At 50.4% G+C, this 24,491-nt stretch overlaps 1 protein-coding gene across 1 annotated transcript in view; it reads left to right on the top strand.

Annotated features, from left to right (window-relative positions):
• Positions 1-24,254, top strand: part of KLHL12 (kelch like family member 12) — a 24,780-nt gene extending 526 nt beyond the window's left edge. The window contains exons 2-12 of the mRNA XM_042015962.1: positions 89-286; positions 7,256-7,409; positions 8,196-8,413; positions 11,436-11,585; positions 13,303-13,417; positions 15,975-16,081; positions 16,988-17,183; positions 17,868-18,026; positions 19,245-19,343; positions 22,163-22,349; positions 22,670-24,254. Of these exons, the coding sequence (XP_041871896.1) occupies positions 89-286; positions 7,256-7,409; positions 8,196-8,413; positions 11,436-11,585; positions 13,303-13,417; positions 15,975-16,081; positions 16,988-17,183; positions 17,868-18,026; positions 19,245-19,343; positions 22,163-22,349; positions 22,670-22,796 (1,710 nt within the window). The 3' untranslated portion in view covers positions 22,797-24,254. The remainder of the gene's footprint in view (positions 1-88; positions 287-7,255; positions 7,410-8,195; positions 8,414-11,435; positions 11,586-13,302; positions 13,418-15,974; positions 16,082-16,987; positions 17,184-17,867; positions 18,027-19,244; positions 19,344-22,162; positions 22,350-22,669) is intronic.
• Positions 24,255-24,491: the final 237 nt, after the last annotated feature.

Below are 24,491 nucleotides of genomic sequence, written 5' to 3'. Positions count from 1 at the left end.
GAGGGCGGGCGGGCGGGGCGGTGCGGCGGCAGCGCCCCCTGTCGGCGGCGGGCGCCGTGCCATGTGGCCGTGCTGGCTGTGCCCGCAGGTGCCGCGCGCCATGGCCCCCCCCAAGGACATCATGACCAACTCCCACGCCAAGTCCATCCTCAACGCCATGAACGCCCTGCGTAAGAGCAACACGCTCTGCGACGTCACCCTCCGCGTGGAACACAAGGACTTCCCGGCCCACCGCATCGTCCTGGCCGCCTGCAGCGACTACTTCTGCGCCATGTTCACCAGCGAGGTCGGTGCTGCCGCCGGCCCTGGGTGCTCCGTGGGTGGAGGAGGCAGGGGCGCCCAGTGCCTGGGCTGCTCTCTGTTGAGCTGCTCAGCAGCTGGGCCAGGATCCCCCCGTGAGGGCCCAGGATCCCCTTGTGGTGATCCTGGAGTCCGCTGGATACTCCCCATGGTTGCTCAGGATGCCCCCGTTGTGGTTCTTGATCCTTTCATGGTGGCTCTGGGTTCCTCAGGAACCCCCCCGTGGTGGCCGTGGATTTCTCTGTGGTGGCCCGTGGTGTCTCTGGATTTCCCCACGGTGGCCCTCGGTTTCCCTATGGGCTCCAGGTCCCCCCGTGGTGGCCCTGGATCTCTCTGAATCCCCCCATGCTGGCCCTGGAGCCCTCTGGATTCTGTCCTGCTGGCCCTGGAGCAGTTCGAGGTGATTCTGTGCCTTCTTATGGTGGCCCCAGAGCCCTTTATCATGACCTGGTGGGGAGTTAGAGGTTGTGGCAGGGACTGTGATCTTGATTCATGGTCTGCTGCGACCACCCTGTGCCCAGTGAGCTGCCGGGCTGAGCTGCCAAACCGGAGAGTTCTGATGCATTTACTTATTTTTCTAGCGGTGATTTGTGATTTCTGTGGTTCTGGGCATCTTTCCTGCCCTGGTGCCGAGCTGGGGAGTCTGGGCAGCCCTTTCTGTGCAATGGAGGGTGTCTGATGCGTGCTCCGGGCTCCTCTTGGCATTGGCTGAGAGCTGGTGTGTGCTGGGTTGTGCTGATCTCCTGCCATGGGGGTGTCACTGGGGCTGGGGTGACTCTGAGCCCCAGGTGCTGCACTCAGCACATCTCACCTGTGAGCACCTTGGCTCTCAACCCTGACTGTGAGACTTGCAGTACCTATGTGCTGTTTCCCTGAGTCACTGACAGGCACTGTTTGAGCTAGAACTGGCACTCGCTGTTAAACGTCAGATGCTTTGCCTGGCTTTGTCTTTTATAAGTTTGAGTCAATCTTTGCAGCTTTTTCTTACAGAAGATGCTTTCCTTATCCTACCGCCTTCCCCATTAGCAGGGAGAAACATTATTAAGTAGCTCACAGGTCCTAAAGCCCTCCCTGCTAGCCCAAGAGTCATTGCAGCAGCGAATGATTTTGTTCTTTGTTTTACCGAGGCATGAAGGCTGTGGCAGAGCTCTCTGTGTGCCCACTGCGCTCAGTGCTGTCGGGGCAGCAGGTGTCTCCGTTTTTACAGTCCTGTGCAAAGAAACCAAAATGAGGAATGTGTGGCCTGACCACAGACCAATATATTTTTTTTGTCCATATCTTCATGAAATTTGTAAATTCATCAGGTTTATGCTCTTTCTCTGCATGAAGGAAATGTAATTAAATGAAGAAAATGCACAAAGCAGATTAGTCCCTGGAGGCTGAAGTTTTCTGTTCTCCAGTAGCTCCAGGTGCTCACCAGTACAGCAGAGTGTCTCTGCTTCTCTGGGTTTGCCTTCACGTTCCTGTCGGTGCTTTTGACTTCTGGACTTTGTGCAGAGATCCAGTCATTCCGTGTGCTCCAGAACGTTCTTTGTGGCTGCTAACAAAGGCTAGGGGTTGGTGTGCTTTGAGTCTGAGCTGAGGTGTCTCTTGCTTCATTACACTCATGTTAACTGTAACATCATAGTGACCTTCATTCAGATATGTAAGTCTTCCTAGGAAATTAAATTCTCCCTGGGAGAACGCCTGTGCCCAGTGGGCAGAATTGCTTGCTCTCTCACACTCCCACACTGCCTCTGCTTTAAGGGGTTTGCTTCTTTTGCTTAGTCTTTCTTCCAAACTTGTTCCTTTGTTATGGAAACCCTAAGTGACCAACCTGCCAAGGGGCACACAATTACGGAGTGTTTGTGGGAGAACTTCCTTCCAGGAAGGGGCAGCTCGGTAAGCCTCAGAGTGGACCTGCTTCCTGTGTGTGTCAGCGACAAGTGTGTCGGGGCCTGTGATGGGACAGTGCTTGGACACTCTCCAGGCTCTTGTGGGTGCAGGGTTTGGCCAGGCTGGGACTCCAGGGAGCTCGTTGTGTGTGTGGTGTCATGGACTGACAGGCCCTGCCAGGGCTTCCTCCACACTCCATCGCTTGCCTCCGGCAAGTCTGGGGGCTGCTTGGCTGCTCTAATGTGCCAGACCCGGCTGCACAAGGCTTTGTTCAGATCTGATCCTGGGGTTAGCCCATGGCATTCCTGGTCTTCTGTCCTGGGGTTATGTCACAGTATTCTTGGTGTCACGTCTGTGCATGGCCAGTACAACACTGAGACTGTCAGCAGATACTGTTGTCATAAAGAACTGCCTTTGCCTCTCTGTGTCTCAAGTTTCCTTCCTTCTCTTACTTCTGACTTTAACATTTTAAAAAGTTCTCAGTCTGGCTTAGTATTAATTTCTTTCCATTTTCTGTTCCCATTTTACAGAATGAGGAGAAGCCACTGATCACCTGATGAACCCCAGGCTTTTTACAACACTTTCCTTTGCCCCTGTGCTGAGCAGTGTGGGAGAACTGAAAGACCATCAGTTTTACCTACAGGGTTGTTCCTTGTAGTGAAAATTGCAGAGCAGTTTTATCTCCCTTGGATCTCGGTTGTGCACTGATATTTTTCTCTGTTTGGCCAAGTTAACATAAGTTAGGATCTTTTAAGAGCTGATCATTGGCTCCACCTCAGAAAGAAACTATTCTGTCTTCTCTTGGAGGCTGTGTTCTAGAAACTGAAGGGTTCTTTTCCCCCCAGCATGGAGAAATATTCTGAAAGCAGCTGGTGTTTCCAGGTGCTTACATGGTCAACTTGTCAACTTCACTGTGCTGTGATTGCCCTCCAGAGTACAGTGAGCCACACATTAGCACTGTCGTGCCAGCATTTCTCTTCCCCTGTGAGAAGAAATTGGGGTTTATTCCAGTGTACTTTTGTGTGTCTGCATTAGTAAAGACAAAAACAAGAAGTAGTCTTGGGTAAGAAAGGGGTTGCAAAATTTTAGACCCATTCTCCTGCAGGGTGAGTTGCATGATTGTCATGGTTTAGCCCCAGGCAGCAGCCAAGCCCCTCACAGCCCCGTGCTTGCTCCCCCACCAGCAGGATCAGGGAGGGAGTCAGAAGGGTAAAAGCCGGAAAATTTGTGGGTTGGGACAAAGACAGTTTAATATGGAAAGCAAAAGCCACACGTGCAAACAAAGCAAACCCAGGAATTCACTCCCTGTTTCCCGTGGGCAGGCAGGTGTTCAGCCATCCCCTGGAAAGCAGGGTTCCGTGACAGTGACTTGGGAAGACAAACACCATCACTCCAAACATCCCTCCCCCTTCTTTCTTCTGCCCTCCACTTTATATACTGAGCATGGTGTCATACAGGCTGAAATATGCCTTTGATCACTTTGGGTCATCTGTCCCAGCTGTATCTCCTCCCAACTTCCCGTGCACCCCCAGCCCCCTCGCCAGCCTGGCAATATGAAAAGCAGAAAAGGCCTTGGCTCTGTGTGACCACTGCTCAGCAATAACAAAAACATGTCCATTATTGTCCCTACATTCAGCACAAATCCAAAACACAGCCCCATGCCAGCCACTGGGAAGGAAATTAACTCTACCCCAGCCAAACCCAGCACAATGATTGATGGATGGAATGGAAGAAGCAACATTGTGTTTCACAAAAGAGCTGTAACCTGCAGCCCCTGCCTTAAGGCTTTCAGCAGCTTGGGTATCTTGAGGTAAAACTCCTGAGGCCTCAAAGTGACTCTCTTCAGTTGTTTTCCTGGATGCTGCAGTTGATTTTGGGATTTCTACTGCTGCAGACTATTTATGATGTTAGAAATGTGCTTGTGTGAGGGAGTATCAATCCCTGGCTACTACACTCCCTTCAGGGAGAGTGAGCAGAGCTCTGATACTAAACAACAAAGTGGGAAACCGATCTGAAATTCTGACAGCAGAGATGGAGAGCTGTGTCTGGTGCCACTGAACAACCACAAAAGGAAACACTGAACACCTTGGAGAGGAAAGCTTCCTGCCCTTTGTGTTGGTTAGCATTGTATGATCATCATTTTGCATTCTGAGTCCAAATACATGCCAGTATGGATGAACGAGGGACTGTCTGTGTCTCAACAGCCCAGCACTGAGCACTGCAGGCAGTTCTCCAATGCTACACACACAGGCTGGAGCTCAGCTCAGAGTCCTCATGAGTCTGAAAGGCTGAGAGAATTGGGATTGTTGAGTCTGGAGAAAGCTCTGGGGTGACCTAATTGTGGCCTTTCAGTACGTGAAGGGAACCAACAAGAAAGATGGAGAGAGACTTTTCACTGGAGTTAACAGGAGAAAGGGGAATGGCTTTGAACTGACAGAGAGGGTCCATGGAAGGTCCCTTCCAACCAAGACCATTCCATGATTCTGTGTTCAGAATCAAGTTGTCTCCACACTGAGATCCTTCTTTAAGGTATGATGTTAGGATTCCAATTCTGCATCACATATGTAGGTGAAGTTATGTGAAATACTTCCTTCCTTCCATCCTTCCTTCCTTCCTTCCATCCTTCCATCCTTCTATCCTTCTATCCTTCCATCCTTCCATCCTTCCTGGCATCCTTCCTTCCTGGCATCCTTAGCATGTGAGTAAACTGAGCAAAATAACAAGCAAGTAGTGGAGTGTAGCAGAAATACAAGGGAAGCAGGAATTAATCATCTCTGTGGTATTAGTGTTGTCCCCATGGTTTGTGTTATGGTCAGCAGTATAGAGTATGTGCATGGCTGATGATTGAATATTGATTGTGCATCAGGAGCTTCTTTACCAGCTCCAGGCTGATGTGTGAAGAACTGATGTTTACAGCTGCCAGGAGGCCAACAGAAGTTTGTAACGTCTTTGATCCTAAATATGTATGGTCTATGTCTCCATTTGCTTACTGGAATCATCTGAAAGTCTTGTCTGATCAGTTCTGACCTTTGGTGACATCTGTGTCCTTTGTTTGTGGTACAAACAGCTTAGTCTTGTTTCAGGAATGTTTTGTCTGGCCCAAGGCAGGAACTGGTTTTAGCTTCTGAATGCAATGCCTGGCCTGTCACACAGCAGGTCAGACAAGGTAATTTGCTGTTCCTTCCCGACTTTGGAAGCCATAAAGGTTGTTCACTGAGTCAACAGATTTGAAAGGCCTCTTCCTTCAAATTCCTTCGAGGTTCACCATTACCTCCTGTGCTTCTCTACTGCAAGTGTATCTCTGCATCACAGACATGGCTCAGTCCTGGCAGGCATCTCTGCCGTGTCGTGGAGTGCCTCTGCAGGAGCAGCTTCCACTGCTCATATTTTCTCTACTCCTGTATCACCTTCATTTTCCCCAGCTGTGGCAGATTCCAAGCTCAGTGATGGTGCTTTGGCCATGCTTTCTGCTCCCTGAGCCTCTGCCCAACTGGCTGTACCAACTTGGGGCCCATTCTTGGCAAGAGAAGCCACGGGCTTTCGTCTGCGTTGTGCTTGCACTGGTGCTGACTGCTCCAGAAGTCAGGGGCTGGTTTTGCAGCGTGCCACAGGGAGATCATTATCTCCTGAGGTGCAGCCATGCTGCTGAGCTGGCAGCAATGTGCAGGGTGTGATTAGTGAATCCACCAGCCAGTGCATTGGTCAGGAATCATCGGATGCTCTGCCAGCAGCTCTGTGCTGGGGGCACTGAACCACGAAGCTGATGCTTTGTGAAATATAATCTGTTTTGTGCAAATTTGATGGATTCACAGAATTTGCTGTTCCCAAAGATTGACCGTTAGGAGGATAATGTTCCTTGGAAAAAATAATTATTCCAAAATTAATCACAGAGGTGATAAAATAGTTAGGGGACAAAGTCTGGATTGTGTATGTGCCATCACTGCACAAACTGTCTTTTAACTTCATTTCATTTTAGGAATGAAGTTCACCATAAGCTTGAAGAATTGAATCAGGAAATTGACGAGTTGAGAAAGCTTTTTCTTTGGATTGGTTTTAGAGTGGAGTGGTGAAAATGTCCAGGTGTTGGAAAGGAAAATTACTTGTCAGTAGAATTGACTTGTTCAGGTTTAGGGCTTGACATGCCATGGGGAAGTTACCAAAGCTCAGGCAGAAGGATGTCCTATTGATAGAGGGCACAGAGATGCCAAATTTCTGGGCCACAGAGACACTTGGCAAAACTCCCAAAATAAGGAAGAAGTTGATAAAGCCAGCTCAGCAGCTGTGCTGAATCAGCTCTGAACGGGTAGAAGGTAATTCCAGCAGAGGCACGTTGCGACGACTGACTCACAGCCAGCTACTGCAGAAGTCCCCTGACCCAGAGGAAGAGAAAGATTGAGCATGGGACTCATTAGCGTAAGAAGCAAGGAAATCATAAACCAATAGAAGATAGAAGGCTAATTAATGAGAGAGCTAGGTAACTTGTAGCCAATGAATATTAATGCCTTTGTTTGCTAAAATGAATATAAAGTGAACAGTTTTGCTGGTCATGTGCTGGCTTTGGGGATTGGCCTCCAGCCCCCCCTCTCTGTGCTGAACTGAAATGAATCAAATACCTGGACTCTGGGTGTGGATTGGCCTCTTTCACGCCAGCTGAAAGAACCTAGTTTGGGCCAACACTTAGGTGGGGACTCCATGTGAACTGCAGCATGTCACACACATCCAGCTCAGGGAGGAATTCCCTTGGAGTAAAGCTTGGAGTACTGCATGGAAGAGAGTGTTTAGTTGTCTTGCACAGGTGACACACGTAATCTCTGCTGACTCAGATCTCAGCTCACAGGTTTTACTGTGCAGTGTGACTGTCCTTTTGATCCATAAAAAACTTTTGTCTCTTTCTCATCCTGTAAGTGAATTTTGTAGGGAAATTCCCTCCTTCCCCATATCCTTTCAGTGAGTGCCAGAATAGAAAGGACAAATCTCTGTTGAAGCCTCTGACAGATTTTGTTTTCAAACCTGCTGAGTGTTGTGGGCTTTCTGCTCACATTAATGAAAAATAAAGCTGCGTCTCTCTTTTAATTTACAGCTCTCAGAGAAAGATAAACCCTGTGTGGATATCCAGGGCCTGACGGCCTCCACCATGGAAATCCTGCTGGACTTTGTATATACAGAAACTGTGCATGTGACGGTAGAAAACGTCCAAGAATTGCTGCCAGCAGCATGTCTGCTTCAACTGAAAGGTAATTCAAGGATTAGCACAAATTGCACCATTGCTGCTGTTTAGAGATTTGATTTGTTTGACCCTCTGTGCATGGAAGAGAGACTGGGGGAGGAATTATATTTGTAAGTAGTTATATCAAACTTCTGTTTTCTTATGCGCTGTGGTCTCATTGGTAGAGGAACGGATTTGGGTGCAAAAAAAATGGTAAAACAGGTTCCATGCTTTGGGCTACTGTACTTCTGCAGGAGTATTCCCAAGAGGAATTGTGAGCTGTATAGCACATAAATGTTACTGCTCAGTTATATTACTCTAATAAGCAAATCCTGGATGTATTTGACCTGCCATCACAGTATGTCTGGGTCGGTAACAGGCTGGTTGTTGTCACTGCACATGCACCTATGGAGCTACCCCAGACAATTATCCCAAATCGCAGACAACTTTACCCTAAAGTTATCACAGACCTAGGAATCTGGTACTGTATCCACTAGCAGACACATTAGTGGTTTATAATCCATGAAGCTGAGTACAACTCACATTGGAGTCTTCCTAGTATCAGATTGATGTAATTTTTTGATTGGAATAGAACAGCCGGAGCTCAAACCAGCCCAAACACGTGGCCTGGCTGCTCCAAGTGTCTTCACAGTCTCCAAAGCAATACATGCATGTGTGTGTTTCTGTAGTACTTTTTCTTGTTATTTGAATTGGATTTTCATTATTGCTTAGAACTTCTTTTTTGAAGCCCTTGCCAAAGCAGTGGATTGATAGTAAGCATGCAGTGCTCATTCACCCCTCCAATTTTCCGTAGGTGTGAAACAAGCTTGCTGTGAGTTTCTAGAAAGCCAGCTGGATCCATCAAATTGTTTGGGCATTCGGGATTTTGCTGAGACACACAATTGTGTGGATCTAATGCAAGCTGCAGAGGTCTTCAGCCAGAAACATTTTCCAGAGGTGGTTCAGCATGAAGAGTTTATCCTCTTAAATCAAGAAGAGGTTGAAAAGCTCATCAAGTGTGATGAAATTCAGGTAAAACCTGAAAAGTACCATTACTGTGCAAAGCATTGAAATAAAACATTGAAACCAGTCAGTAATTAGTCCATACTCCTGGGGTGGACTTCTCACACAGTTTCTGAATTTGAAATTTATTTTCAAGAAGCGTCTAATTAATTTTTTTTGCTAGTTTGTAATCTGAATTTTGTCAATAACATGTAGCTTCTCTCTAAGAATTTGTTGTCACACAAGTGGTTCTTGCAAGTTAATCACAGTAAGTTAGTTCCCTCTGCAAAGTTGCTGGCCCTTCATTCCCTCCTTTCCCTGGAGAAGACAAGTTGTCTCAATGCGTACATTTCAGAAATACCCCCGAGCTTTAACTTCTGTTTGCCTGCTGATCAGCAGCACAAGGAATCCCCAGGATGGTGCGGGGTGGTCTGACTCTGCAGGGATTACAGGGAGACTTAGTTCCCTGACGGTGAGTTTCTGGAGGATGTGCTGTGTGACTGGAACATGTCAAATACATTTTTCCACCTTTTCTATGAACCAGTTGAACATTCCCTGGTAATGAGGAGAGAGTTTGATTACTTATTGACATGGATTTTGTCAAGAGCTAATGTTCACTGCAGTTGAAAGCAATCACTACTCAGAGTTCAGGGGAACAGGAATGCTTGGAAGCAAACCAACGTATGGGATATCTTTGGTAGGATTCCTGAAAAGCCAGTGCAGGGGTAGCCAGAGGAGAATTGTTGCTGTATTCCTTGAAAGTGGTCTTCAGCCACGGCAACATCCTCTTGTTAATGAGGCTGCTTGAGAAAGAGCGTGTGAGACAGTGGTGAAGGACCCTGCTCCAGCCGGGATCCACAGTGGAAAAGGCTGAGTGTGTTTGTTGTTTGTGCTGTGAGGGGCTGAGCCTCCTGTGGGTTGTGATGATACTGAGAGCAGCTTCTGGGCTGGGAGCAGGAAATAATGAGGAACTTCAGAATGACCCAGCCAAGCTTCTCGGATGATCTGCTCAGGCGAAGCGACATTCCTTGTGGATTGGAAGGGCTGGTTCAGACCTTGCAGCAGGCAGTGTGTTGTACCTTAAGAATATGTGACAAGTAGGGCAAGGGAGGCAATTCTCCCCCTCTTCTCTGTCCTTGTGAGATCTCACCTGGAACGCTGTGTCCAGGTCAGGGGTTCTCAGCACAAGAAAGACGCGGACCTGTTAGAGCAGGTCCAGAGGAGGTGACAGAGCTGCTCTGAGGGCTGGAGCCCCTCTGCTCTGGGGCCAGGCTGGGAGACCTGGGGGGATTGACCTGGAGAAGAGACGGCTCCAGGGAGACCTTATAAAGGCCCTTATAAAAAAGAGGAAGAGTGACTTTTTACATGGGCAGAGAGTGATAGGACAAGGGATAACAGTTTTAAAGAGGAGATACTTAGATTTGATGTTGGGAAGAAATTCTTCCCTGTGAGGGTGCTGAGGACCTGGCCCAGGTTGCCCAGAGGAGCTGTGGCTGCCCCATTCCTGGAAGTGTCCAAGGTCAGGTTGGATGGGGCTTGGAGCAACCTGGTCTGGTGGAAGGTGTCCCTGCCCATGGCAGGGGGTGGAATGGGATGGGCTTTAAGGTCCCTTCCAACCCAAACCAGTCTGGGATAAGGAGCAGGTCTCTCTCCTGCTGTGCCAGCACAGAGGTGCTGTGTGGAATCAAGAGCGTGCTCACAGAACACCCTCAGAAAATCTCTGGGCTGCTCAAGAAGTGCAATTACAGGTCCTCACTGTGATCCTGCATTAAATGTTACTCATCATTTATCAGGAAACATAAATGAGTTAATGAACAATAAAGGTGTTAAATATATCTGAGGACATTCCGTTCAGGAGGGAATAAATCAACGCAAGATTATTGCGTTTAAAGAGGAGGTGGGGAAATTGGAAACAGTACAGTAATCTGCTCTCCTTTTGTGAGCTCTAATTGTCCTTTCCCTGCAATTCCAAGAGAAAGAGGCCATTCCAAATTACACTGTAACAAATATAAAACAATGGCTTAGAAGAATGCCTAACATAATTAACCTCTGGGGCTCCCTGCTTCAAAACATTCTGCCTGACAGCTTCAAACTGGACTTCAGAGGGGACCAATCGTAGGCTGGTGGGAAGGCTCAGTCCTTTCATCACAGGCTCTTCTTTTATCTTCATGTTTAGTCTCAGTTAACGACTTTGTGATAATAAATTTGTACCTGATTTCCCTTTATGTTGGATGATCTGCTAGATGTGTAAAAAGAAAACAAAGTCTAAGTAATATATAATTGAGATTTTTACAATCCTTTTGCTTTTGGTAATCATAGCTGTCCAAAGCACCTGAGGTTCTCTAACAGTATCAAATTTGGATGGTTTAGTCAGTGTAATCTCTGGAAGTGGTGTAAGCACCAGCATGTGCCACTCCTAAATGGAGACCGGAGATGGAGAAATAAATTAGTAATAAAATAAAGTAAACAGTAGAAATAAACAGTAACATTCATGCCCCAGGGCTCTCCACTCTGAAATCCTTTGTAGTTTTTAAAAGGTGGATTGAAATAAAAAGATACCTTAAATGTACCTGCTCTGGCTGGATTGTCCGAGGGGCAGCGCGTGGGCACGGTGCTGCCGGGGCCTAAGCCAGACACTTCGCTGTGCAAAGGAAACATGATTCTGATCACCTCTATGATGGCACTTTGAATTTTGCAGGACCACAGCTCCTGCTCCACAGAGAACTGGGGGAACTGTCCTGTGAGTTCCCACTGGTCAGTGGATGGAGCTTCCAGCTCTGGGCTCTGATCCGCACCGTAGCGCTCACTGCTCTGGGACTTGGACTGCCATTGTTGATCTCAGCTGCAGGGGAAAAAACAAATGCAGGTGTAAGGAAAAGGAAGTGAGGGAATTTAACTGTGCTTATGGGGATTTCCCTAAGAGACTCGTAGCTAAGTGTCCTGCTCCCTTGCTCGCTGTGAAGCAGTGCCAACAGCCTGCACGTTGTGTGCTCCATGGCAGTAGCTCCAATGTTATCCTGTCATCCTATCAGGATGTGCCTCCTCTTTGCAGGTGGACTCTGAGGAGCCGGTGTTCGAGGCGGTTATCAACTGGGTGAAGCACTCGAAGAAGGAGCGTGAGGCGTCGCTGCCGGAGCTGCTGCAGTACGTGCGGATGCCGCTGCTCACCCCCCGCTACATCACTGACGTCATCGACACCGAGGTACAGCGCCAGCGGCCGCTGCGTGCTCCTGGCTGGGCTCTGCTGTCCGACAGAACGTATTCAAAGCTCTCCTCTGCTGCTCCTGTTTGATGGTGACCCTGTGGAGCTGTCCCTGCTCAGCCGCAGTGCCGCCGTCACACTGAGCAGTGGTGTGCTGTGCCAGCAGTCACAGCATCCCGCTCTGCAGCCACAGGGTGCCCTCTCCAGGGCCGTTAGTCAGCTGTCTCTGCACCTTTCTGTTGTCATCTGTTACAGTCTCCAACAAGTGCTTTCTGCCGTCATTCCTAAGCGCTGACAGGTCCCCTTCCCCAGGCTGAAGATTGCTGGCATTGATCTCAGGGAGGTCATGGCTCCTCAGAGGGTGTCTGAGGGCCAGATGGTCAGCAAGTACCTCTGAGTGAGAAAGACAGGAGCTGTGTGGGCCCGGGACCAATACACAGCCAAGAGCCATGGCTAACACTGCTGCTTTGTATTCTGAGATGCTGCAGAGGCAACCCAAAATGGGGACGATGAAAAGAGACAATTAAGCTTTTCAGTGCAAGTTTAATTCCAGACAGGAAATGATGCTGATCCCAGGCAAGATTTCAAAGGAAGGCCCAGAGAAGGTCAAACCAGCCTTCAGGTTAGATGGCGATAGGACGTACTCAAGGGTTACTAGCCCTTGCCACCTGACAGGTGCTGACTGGTGAATGACAGACGTTTCTCTACGTCAGGAAAAGGCTGGTTTAGCAACAGTCATCTCGGATGTCATAGATCATGGATGTTAGTAAATCAGGACAACCTAATGGGCTGTTGTATTAGGCTGTGCCAGAGCTAAAGGGTGTTCAGTCAGATTGTCATGGTCCACTTCAAACTGAAATTGAAGCTAATGGAAAAGGGACTGGTACCAAAACAAATAGATCTGTTCCAAATCCAGCCTGAGACAGAGCGTGTACAGCCCTCGGCTCTCAGAGTGACCATGCAGGGTGACCTGTCCAGTCTGGCAGTGCCACACACTGGTGACACATCCTCAGCTTGGGGTGGTGTGGAGAGTGGAGCGTTGGCCCCATGTGGCTGCCTGACACAGATACCAGGAACCTGTAAAGGTAAATCTGAACTTACTGAAGCAGCGTGTACACCAAACACCCAAGGGGAAATGAGCGCTGAGCTGAAGGGAGGTTGGTCTGGGCCCTTGGCTAGGGGACGGAATTACAATGGCATTGTGCAAGGAGATGAAGCTGTCCTTGGGTGCCCCTCACACTTCAGTGCTTCTGTTGCCTCTTCACAACTCCCATGTCCCACGTGCACAGGGATCAGGGCAACAGATCAGCTGAACAGCTTCATTGGGCTGTGCTCCCCACCTCTTCTCCAGTGGCAGGTGCAGGACGAGTTACATGGGGCAAATCAAGTGTGGTTTCACTGCCAGTTCCCCTTCCTAGTCATACTTCTGCTTGCTTAAATGGAGTAGAAGTGACTTTTCCTTAGTGTTCCAATGCAGCCATTTTCCTTAAGGAACCTTCAGTGCCAGTCTGTGAGAATGGAGCCATATCTTCTCAGCTGCAATCTGGTCTTCAGTTGCCTTTGCATTTCTCTGCATGCCGTGTCTCCACCAGGACACTGCAGCCTGCACACAAGTCCTTTACATGCTGTCTGAGCTGATGAGCGTTGGCTTTAGGACAGCTCTTCTGAGGTTTCTTAAAATACACTGCATGTACCAGTGACTCATGTTTCTCCCCAGCCTTTTATACGCTGCAGCCTGCAGTGCAGAGACCTTGTAGACGAAGCCAAGAAATTCCACCTTCGGCCCGAGCTCCGGAGCCAGATGCAAGGACCCAGGACACGAGCACGTCTGGGTGAGCAGCAGGGGAAAGGACACTGAGGGGCCGGGGCACTGGCAGGTGGTGTGTCAGACACCTTGTCTAGTGCCTTGTAATTGTGTTGATGTTCTTCACAGCAGTAGCTTTTGTCATCCCATGGTCCCCAGTGGGACAGAGAGGGGACTGGAGCAAAGGAGAGAGTGCCTCTTTTACAGAGCATGTTTGCTTAGTGCCAGTGTGGGGACCAGTTGGTTGCTTTTAATCCCAGGCTCCTGCTGTGGCCTTAAAACCAGTTTCCTGAGTTGCTGGTGCCTGCAGATACATTTGTCCCAGGATGCAGCTGTCCAAGAACTGTGGGAAGAGTTTCTTCCTGTCTGAAGAGGCAGGTATCAGAGTCCAAAATGGAGCTGTGAGGTGAGTGACAGCTGCCTTACAGTGACAGCAAGTTTCCACAGCGAATTGAACAGGGGAACGTGCAAGGAGGGAGATGGAGATGTCCCTCTTCCCCTTCAGAGGTGCTTTTGTTTTTCTCCCTAGCCTTGTTAAGGTAAATCAATGATGATATGTTCCTTTATTTCAGTAACTCCTACCAAGCACGGTCATGAATTGTTCGGAAAAGGCTTGTCTTAGGGCTGTGAGCACTCAAGAGCAACATAAATGTAGGAATGACCTACAGAAGAAGAAAAAGTATTTTACTGGCTTCTTCTGTCAGACTGTCTGTGCCGTGCCTGTATCCTGGTGCACTCCCAGGGCACTGCCATCAGTGCCAGCATGGACCACTGTCCCTGCAAGGAATCCTCCTTGTGTGTTCTCCAGTGCTGCTGCAGGTGTGGTGGAGAGAGACCCCAAAATCCCCTCATGGGCCATTTCAGGGGACAGAAAGCAGTTTAACCACAAAAAGAGGAGGGCAGATTAGGGTTGTCAGAGACACACTGATCAAACTCTTCTGGCCTGAAGGGAATGTTGTTATTCTGCTCCTGCATAGTCCAGGCCTCAGCACATTTTGTGGGAATTCCTATGCCAGTTTCAAAGACCTGCACTTCAGCTCAGCCTGTCATTGGCATCAGCCTTCCAGTATCTGAAGGGGCCTACAAGGAAGCCAGAGAGGGACTTGTCATCACAAACTGTAGCAATGGGACAATGGGGAATGGTTTCACACGGGAAATTTAGGGAAGAAATCCTTCCCTGTGAGGGTGGGAAGGCCCTGGCACAGGTTGCCCAGAACAGCTGTGGCTGCCCCATCCCTGGAAGTGTCCAAGCCCAGGCTGGACAGGGCCTGGAGCACTCTGGGATAGTGGAAGCTGTCTCTGAACATGGCAGGGGGTGGAATGAGATGAGCTTTAAGGTCCCTTCCAACCCAAACCATTTTGTGATTCTGTGATTTTAGAAAAACACATTTCATTTTATTCTTAGTTGAAATACTTCACCTGATAAAAAAGACATTAAAAAACTGTTTTATTGTCTAATTGTATGGGTTAAAACTGCACATTATTGCTGAGGTTCACCCTTTGGATTCAGCCCTAGCTCTTTTAATTGATTCCACACCATCTGATATCAGCAATGTGTCACTTTTAAACTGTTATCAAGTCGTGTATTAACTTTGCATGTGAGAACTGAAGTGATTGCACTTTTAGCTATCTTACTGGAAAGGAGGCTTTCCAAGATGTTGGAGCTCTTGTGAATCCTTCCCAGTTATTTTTTATATTATTCTTCATCTGAGGTGGCAGCTTTTCTGCTTTGTGGCAGACAAGGCCTTGTTAAATGTTTGTTGCTTGGTGTTCAGTCCTTCTGCAATGAAAAGCTGGATGGTCCTAAATTCTAGTGATAAACTCCCTGTTCCAGAAAGGGCCCAAGGAGTCCAGGGGATGCTGAGCTGTTCTAAACCTGAGACAGAAGCCTGCTTCCAGGCAGTGATTACAGGGGAAGTTACAATTCTCCAGGTCACAGCTGTTATTTAACAGCCATGGAGGAAATAAAAATTCAGAGACCATCTCAGAGAAAAAAAAAGTAATGGGAAGGCAATTTTGAAATGAAATACACAAGATTTAAGAGACAATTCCTGGGAAAATATTTAATTCATTTTCCAAGCTTTAGACAGCCTGACTTGTTTCTCAGTTACGTGGTAAACAAAGTCCCCTAAATCAGGTCTGGATGTCATTTGCTACCAAGAGGAGACCTTGTGTTGTGAGGAGGCAGCAGGGATTCTCCTCCAGATTCTATGGGGTGGTGAGAGGTTTGGGAAAAACAGTGGAAGGGATACAAAAGGAGATATAAAGGAGCGAACCTCAGCACCTGTCTGAGGCAGCTTGTCTGGTGTTAGGAGAAACAGCCCTCCAGCAGCAAGCTCCTAACACCTCAGTCAGTTGTCTGCCACATGCTCTGAAGAGTTTCTCCTTTCTCTTCCTTGCTGAGCACAGAGAGAGTGGGAGTGCCTGAGCCAGGTTAGGTCCCTTCCCCAGAGCCAAGACGAAAATAGGGATTTAGAGGCAGCTTTGCACCAGGGAAGGCTTAGAGTTTCTTCAGGTTGTTCCCCTGAGGTGACCCTTTGGTTGTGAAGGGATTGACTTGGCTTTGCTGTCCCTCTGTGCCTCAGGAGCTAACGAAGTGCTGCTCGTGATCGGCGGCTTTGGCAGCCAGCAGTCCCCCATTGATGTGGTGGAGAAGTACGACCCCAAGACCCAGGAGTGGAGTTTCCTGCCGGTAAGGGACTGGCTCTGACCACCACTGGGCTGACCAGGCTGTGAGCAAACACTGATCGTGCAGCACCAGCTGGATAACAGTCTCCTTGGGCTGTCCTGTGCAATCTGCTGAGGATTTCTGAGAGAAATTCTTCAGATATTTACATGGTGAATGCTGAAACCACTTCAGTTTGCAGAGTGACGGAGGGAGAGGGGGTTGTTGTCATAGACCTGATCAGCTGAGCCTGCAGAGACCCACATCTTGGTTGTGGGAGTGAGAACTATCATGTTTCTTAGAGAAGGGGTGTTAAGTTTTAAGGTTAGTGATGATAATTGGAATGTCAATAGGAACAGTGTAATCAGTGCAGTCTTCAGGCTGCTGCATGATCCCACTGCTTGCAGTGTTTTGGAGCATTACGGGAGGAGAAAATTCCTGCACTGAGGAGTATTTCTACCCAAATTAAAATCACCTTTATCTGTGTGAAATGGTGGAGAACTGCCTCTTTAATATCACTGGTCAGGGCAGACTCAGTAACACCTGATGTTCCAAAATCCTGATCTTTCTTGGAGGCTAAAAGCTTCATCAAATATTCAGAGTCCCCACTTTCTCCCATTACCACTGTCTGCAGGAGCCAGTGGGAGGCTAACAAAACATACCAAATGCATCAAAGATGATGCAGCAGCACAGGACAAATACATTTAATGCGAAATACTTGAGTGCAGAGAGACATGGTCCTGAGAAGAGAGCATGGCAGGGAGAGGCAGACACAGTCACTCAGGCTGTGTCCTTTAAATCCATTGTGCTGCCTGCTCTGGGACAGTGGGCCATTTCCCAAAGGAGCAGCAGCAGAGGGTGGAAGAGCAGTGGTTGGTCTCCATGCCCAGTGTTGTTTCTCTCTTTGACCTTCGTGTTGCTTCGCTGTCTCAGAGCATCACGCGGAAGCGGCGATACGTGGCCACGGTGTCCCTCCATGACCGCATCTATGTCATCGGGGGCTACGACGGGCGCTCCCGCCTCAGCTCCGTGGAGTGCCTGGATTACACATCGGATGAGGATGGCATCTGGTACTCCGTGGCTCCCATGAACGTGCGGCGAGGGCTGGCGGGAGCCACAACCCTTGGAGGTACGTCCTGGTCACTGCCAGGGCAGAGCATCTCTGGCCTGAGATGCCCTGAGCTGGTATGTGAAGAGTGGGCTGGCTCTGGGGAAGGAGGGGAGCCTGAGATTCTGCCTTCTCATCACTGGGATGCAGAAATGGAAAACTTGCCCACATATCCTGAGAGGAGCTCTGCCTCCGCTGCATTCCTGCAACACATATCTGTGAACTGGGGGAAAGGGGCTCTGTGAGAGATTATGGAGTGGGAAGCTCTGAGGGTGGTGACAGTGTTGGGCAACACTGAGCACAGGACACTAAGTACAGCTGTGACCATCCAGCACTGGAGAGACTGGAACGTGTGCAGGGAAGGAGTGGGGACTTTGGGGAGGTACTGACGTGAGGCTCGTCATGGGAAGGGTTTGGGTTTGGGCCTGGCAGTGTTTTGGTGGTACTGCAGCATGAAAAAAATAGCTGGATGTGCATGTTCTCTTTCATCCATCAGCAGGAAGCAGATTTAAAGGCCAGATGGGACTTGTGTTTGTCTGTTGGGCCTGTGAACCAGGCTGAGGAGCCTGGGTTCATCTTGGCTCCCAGTGTGCCAAGGTCTGTTTTCTGTGGTTTGCAGTCCATGTTGTAGCTTTGCTCTGTGTGTGAGGGCCCCCATGCTCCATGTGCATGGTTGACTCGCTGGGTCCCACTCTGTCATTGCAGACATGATCTATGTTTCGGGTGGGTTCGATGGAAGCCGCCGTCACACCAGCATGGAGCGCTACGACCCCAACATCGACCAGTGGAGTATGCTGGGAGACATGCAGACAGCACGGGAGGGAGCGGGGCTCGTGGTCGCCAATGGAGTCATCTACTGCCTCGGTGGGTACCTCAGCACCTCTGGGAGTTGTGCAAATCTGCCCTTTTACACAAGTGACCATTCAGGTGTCACATCCATGTTAGAAGAGGTTTAACCTCCCAGGGCACTCCCGGCTGTGTCGGTGAGTGCTGCCTGACCTCACTGTTCCCATCACAGTGGCTTGAAGTGCAGCTGCCGTGTCACTGCAGGAGATGCTGCACGCTGCAAATTACACACAGTTTACACACCCTGCGATTGAGGGATGGCTGAAGTGTGGAGGATAAGCAGTGCCAGCTGAAGCTTTGTGTGGCCTGGGCAGTGTCTAAATGCCCAGAGATGAAGCAGGTAGCCATGGGACAGAGGGTGCACCTGCACCACACAAAGCAATGGTGGCTGTAGTGCTCCAGAAATGTATCCTGAGCTGTCTGTTCTCCAGCTTCTTCCTGTAGCACTCAGTTTCAGAGCACCGCACCAGCTGTGAGTACAGTGAGATTTCCAGAGGACAAAGCACTCTGAAGCTTGTTCTGTGGGTCACCTTCTGGGCCCCAGAAAAGGCAGGCCCAGCATTGCACCCACATCTGTTGCAGTCCTGTTCCTGGGGAGTCACAGATCTTAGGCACTTGTTTCATAGAACCACTGAATGGTTTGGGTTGGAATGGACCTTAATCTCATTCCACCCCCTGCCATGGGCAGGGACACCTTCCACTAGCCCAGGTTGCTCCAAGCCCTGCCCAACCTGGCCTCAAACCTGGCCATAATCCAACCTGGTTTATGGGTTTCACTTCCCCCTCCCGAATTCCTCTTCCTCATGCTGTCCCCAGGATGGATGGCAGCACACTGCTCCTTTGCTGGGGCTGCACAGGGATTTTTTAGTATTCTCTTGAGAGATCCCCAGCCTACACTGCTCAGCCTCCTGCAGCTGTGGCTGCAGCACAGACCTGAGCGCAGACCTGGGAGCGGCACATCTGCGGGGCTGCACCAGCAGTGGCCTCAGCGTGCTCAGAGGCAGCTCTGTGGGGCTGGCCTGCTTTGGGGAAGTGATGCTGTCCCACATGGCCCAGTGCAGTGTTGGGGCAGAGCTGGCTCTGGGCTGGCTGCAGGATCCTCCGTCCTGCCAGGGTGGGCTGTGCTGATGGCAGTGCCACGCTGTGCTCGGGGCCCACCAGGCGTGTTACTGCTCCCTACGCAGAAAACTTTCTCCCCAAATCAGCCCCGTGGTTTGCTCCTGTGTTTTGTTTCAGGAGGCTACGATGGGCTGAACATCCTGAATTCTGTCGAGAGATATGACCCCCACACTGGACACTGGACAAATGTCACTCCAATGGCCACCAAGCGCTCAGGTAAGAGCCCACAGTGCCTTGAAGTCAGTGTGTTTCCTGCTGCACTGAGGGAGCAGTCACTGCTGGTGTGTTCTGCTGCCCTGGAGGGTGCTCTGGCCTCCATGGGTGGTTTGGCTTTGAGAAGGGATGATTTTACAGCACACTGGCTTGAATTCCCAAGAGAAATACTAATTTTCACATGCCTGCTGTCTCCATCCCACGCCAAGGTGTGTATAGAGGAATGTAGTGGTGGGGGTTTAGGTTACAGGGAGGGAGAGGAAATGCTGTGTGACTTCCAAAACTGGGAACAGTGCTTGGCGTGGAAAAGAGCTCACAAGGCACAAACTGACCATAGTACTGGGTCAGTGCTTGTCAGCTGCACGGGACATGGTGACGGCAGGCGTGCCCTGCCAGGCTGCTCCTTCACCTGAGCCCTGCTCCAGGGCAGCAGGAGCACAGAGAGCAGCACTGCCAGAGCAGTGTCACCCTGCAATGGGGTTCCACAAATGGTGCAGTCACACATTATTATCCCCCACCAACTCTTCACTTGTCTCTCTGCCTGGAGTTCTATCCAAGCTTTAAGTGAGCAGTTGTATCTAGGACAAGAACACAGTTTAAATCCTGCTTTTGGAGTATCTTTCTGTTTAGGCTCTCCTTCATTTCTCAGACGAGTTGCCATGGGGCTCCTGTAGCTCTTGTGTGCCCAGGTGTGTTGATCTCCTGCTCTTGCTGTGTGCCTCAGGCCTCCTGCCCTGAGCTCCAGGCCATGCTGATGAGCTGCCCTGGCCCTGCCTGTGTGTGCACGGGCAGGTTGCTCAGGGCCTTCACACCTGTGTGGCTCCCAGTGCTTAGAGTTACGTTCTTAGACCCTCTTGCACATCCCTTTTGAAGTTACTTTTTCTCTGCTTCTTTCAATAACTGCCCCTCACAGTCAGCCTGGGCAGCACTGCTCCATGTGATTCCTGTGCAGTGTTCCTGGTTAGGGCCAAGTGCTGGGTACTCAATAAAACTGGGCTCTGTTCCAAAAACATTTCAGCTTTCTTGTGCCTGCAGTGGCATTCACCAAAACCCCGATCTTTAAATATTTATTCCTGTGACAGGGATATTCCTGTTAAGTGTGGGTTTGTCTGCCAAGAATGGATTTGATTTAGGAGTTGGGCACTTTCCACATCCAGGAAGACCCTACATATAAAAAAACAGGATAAATCTGCAAGTTTTTCCAAGTCAGAGGCACCATGTGAGACCAATCCACAAATCTCTAGGAAGCTTGAGGGTCAGATGAGTCTGCTTTGAGCACCAGAGAAGATTGACTTTGGACAAGACCAAAAGCAGAGTTCAAGGGAAAAGCCTTCCACAACAGGCATTTCCCAGGTCTGTGCTCCCCACAGGAGCTGGGGGCTTTAGTAGCAGTGCCTTGGCTGCAGCATGAGCTCCTTGGTGCCACAAGCAAGCAGCAACATGGTGAGACTCCTGACCCCAGCACTGGCTCAGCTGGTGTCTTCCTTGCAACTGTGACCTGGAGTACCAAGATCTGAAACATGGGTGTGCCCAAGGGGCTTTTTTTGCCCAAGTTTTTTGCTGCCACTCTGGTACTAACACCCCTAACTAGTCATAGCTTAGGTACTTGCAGCCTTCATCCTGGTGTCAGTTAAGTCTGTCCTGGTGACCTTGGGCCCTGTAGGACTTCTTTGGCCTCCAAAGAAGACTTATCCACATGCAGGTCTTTGAATTCCAGGACCAGGACTAAAAGTAATCTTGGCGTTATTCACAGAGATCATTTCCTCCTTGTTTCTTTCACCTCCTAGGACAGATTCTGGAGGGAGGCTACCCCTCAGCGACCTTGGCCATATTGCATTGCTGGACCTGATTTCCCTGATTAGGCCTTGGTTTGGTCTCTTCAGCCAAAGCTCCTGGAGAGCCCACTGGGCCAGCCTGGCCATTCCCAGCTGTTCGGGTGCTCTCAGCAAGGACAGACAGGGAAAGCGAGGATGCGTTCAGTGGAACAGAAAGTCTCATACCCTGTTTGTAAAGAAACAGATCCATGCCCTACAACTGCAGGGTAGCTGGCTCGTTTCCTTCAGGGTATTCATTAGTGCAGTAGTTCATGTTGGTGGTGACAGCCTGACAGGGCTGACTGTGTCCCCAGGTGCAGGAGCCCCCAAGGCCACCAAGTGCATGGTAGTGTCACAGTGTCCTCCAGTGCTGTACCTGAGGGGGCTGCCAAGGAGGAGCCAAGGCTGGCAGGGGGTTATTGGCTGCTGGTTTCATAAATTCCCAGTTGGACCAGCATATTATTGTCTGCTGCACTGTGAGAACAGCTGTTCAGGCAGCTGCTCCAGCCACCTCTGCCTCTGCAACAGTGTAGAAACCAGTTTTCATTTCCCTGTCTTCCAGAGAAGTAATGTCAGGGAAATCCCTCCTCCAGCTCTGTTATGGAGCAGTGTACAGCTACTCTCCAGGCTACAGCCAGGATCTGGGTGACACCAGGGAGTCAGAAACACCAGAGGAGCTTGTCTCTGTACTGACAGTCCCTGCCAGCTGCCTGCCAGCAGAGCAGGCCTGGTGCTGCTCTGCTCTCCCACCTGTGGTCAGGTGTCAGCCCAGGTAAACCTCTCGTGCTGCTGTGCTGCCTGGGCCCCCCATGGCACAGAGTCAGCAGTGTTTAGCGGAGTGACGTTTTCATGTATCATATTGGAGACAACAACAACAGAAGCCGCAGTTACCAGCTCTTAAAAAATGTCCTGTGAAGAGGGAGGAACTGACCTGTTCAGCCTTGTACCAGCGAGCCCCGTGCTGCCGGTGTCACTCGTGGGTGTGAATGTGCCACCTTCTCTCCACAGGGGCTGGCGTGGCTCTGCTCAATGACCACATTTACGTGGTGGGTGGGTTCGATGGCACGGCGCACCTCTCCTCGGTGGAAGCCTACAACATCCGCACCGACTCCTGGACCACGGTGACGAGCATGACCACGCCCCGCTGCTACGTGGGGGCCACGGTGCTGCGGGGCCGGCTCTACGCCATCGCCGGGTAAGCCCACGGGGTCCTGCAGCCCTGGGTGCTGAACAAGTGACCTGAGGGGACACAGCTGCTGCCCCTTCCGCGGGGCCTCTCCTCTATGAGAGGAGACACCCACAGGGTCACCGTGCCCAACCAAAATGGGCAGCACAAAGGTCCAGGGCCCAGGCAGGCAGGAGAGAGGCAGCAGACAGCAATGGCAGCTTGATGCAGGGGTTATAATTTGGGCTATTCCTGCTGTTTGCAGCTGCCCAGCCTCCCAGGAAGAGCTCTGAATGCCTCAGCCCCTTCCTCCAGCACCGTCCTTCATTTGTAACTTTCTGTCCCGGCAGATACGATGGCAACTCACTGCTGAGCAGCATCGAGTGCTACGATCCCATCATTGACAGCTGGGAAGTGGTCACCTCCCTGGGGATGCAGCGCTGCGACGCGGGAGTCTGCGTCCTGCGGGAGAAGTGATCAGGAGGGAGCTCACAAAGAAAAACATTCTAAAAAGCCTCAGCTGGAGGAAGAGTCCCAAATGATTTGCAGTGACTGTTCTTGAGAGTTGTGGATGCTGTGGGAATAGGCACCAGAACAGCAGCTTTCTGTGCTGCTTGTGACTAGAGCATGTGCATAACTGTGTGATCTCAGCAGTCATTTGAAATCAGGGGCTCTGTGGGAAGCTGGAGGAAGGGGGTGAATGGGTCAGGAGAAGCTGCACTCTCTGCTGTTCCTGTGGCTCAGTCTGTGGGCAGAGCAGAGTTGCCCCAGCCTGGTCTCAGCCAGCCTGGTGACCCCTCCCAAGGACATGTACATACCACTGGGTCACCTCTTCAGCCACCGCAGGACCCCGCGGGTCCTCAGGTCGCTCTCAGCCATGTGGATGTGTGAGGGTGAATCCAGCTGCTCTTATGTTCCAGCTTCAAATCATCGTGTACATACTGAATGTTCAAACGTGCTCCTTGAGCGCGCGTGGGTGCAGAGCCGGGTTGGGTGAGCGTGTGTGAGGGGGGCCTGCACTGTCACTGCGTCTGCAGGGTCCTCGCAGGGCTGCACACAAACGGAGTCGCAGGTTAAAGCTGTCAACTACTGAGACAGAGCCTGAGGCCACAGGGGCAGAGGGCAGGGGAGGAGCTCGTTGCCGCCACAGAAGCGTCTGCAGCGTTCCTGCTCTTGATCAGGTGCTCAGCAGGGTTCATCACATCGTGTGTCCTCAAAAAGCTTGACAGCTCCAGCTGCAAACGATGTGTGGCACCAGGAGCTTGGCTGTGCTTCGGCCGTGCCTGTGCCCCACCCTGTGAGGAGGTCACCTGAGCTGAGGCCAGGAGAGTAGGGACACAGTAGCTGCTGCCCACCAAGGTCCTGCTGGTGAGTCACTGGGGTTTGTCCCCAGACAGACCTGGCAGGGGGACCCAAGGCAGCCTTTCACTCAAGTTCTTTGTGTTGGTTTTCCTTTTATCTAGGGTTTTTCTGCTTCCAGGGCTGTTCCGGAGTGACATCCAGGATTCCGTTTTGCCCTTTGTTCTCAGCTGTTTATTCCCCTGTCTCATAACTCCACATCCCATGACACTTGCTATCCCTGGCCTGCCCCACGAGCTCAGGTGAGGCTCCATCAGTGGCTCACACCAGCTCACGGAGCACTCCCTGCTCAGCATGTCCTGCCTCGCTGCGTTCCTGGGAGCACGGGCTCCCCTCTGCCATCAGCTCAGCCCCACAGTGCCTGGGCTCCATGTAGTGCTGCTCGTTGAGCTTCCTGCTGACTCCTTGCTTGGGGACAGGGTGGGATCAGGGACATGGTAGCATGACCTAATTATGCACTTTCAGCCAATGCTCTGACCTTCTGCGTTTGTTTCTATCACACAAGTGTTCTGTGGTTTTGTTTCCTATGTTTATTTTTTAATGAAAGTATAAAGAATAAAATATTTCCTGAGCCAGTGGGAGTTTAGCTTCTGTTCTCTACCTTCCAGATGTTTGTCAAACTGCTGTATCAAGGGTTTGCACAAACCCTGTGTTGGACCAGGCAGCCACCCTCAGGTGTCTCTGCCCTGCAGCTTCAGCCCAGTAGTGAAAAACAGCTGCTCCAGCTGTGAGATCTCTGGCACAGAGACCAGCAGGGAATTTGTTGCAAGGTCTGTTGGAGAAGAGCATGGCAGCAGAGAGGAGGAAAAGACT

The sequence above is a fragment of the Corvus kubaryi genome, unplaced genomic scaffold (genome assembly GCF_017639235.1).
Source record: "Corvus kubaryi isolate FWS band 111438036 unplaced genomic scaffold, C.kubaryi_AGA036_p1.0 split3-37355, whole genome shotgun sequence".
Lineage (NCBI taxonomy): Eukaryota > Metazoa > Chordata > Aves > Passeriformes > Corvidae > Corvus > Corvus kubaryi.
The sequence above is the reverse complement of the archived record's forward strand: the minus strand, read 5'-3'. Positions and strand labels throughout refer to the sequence as shown.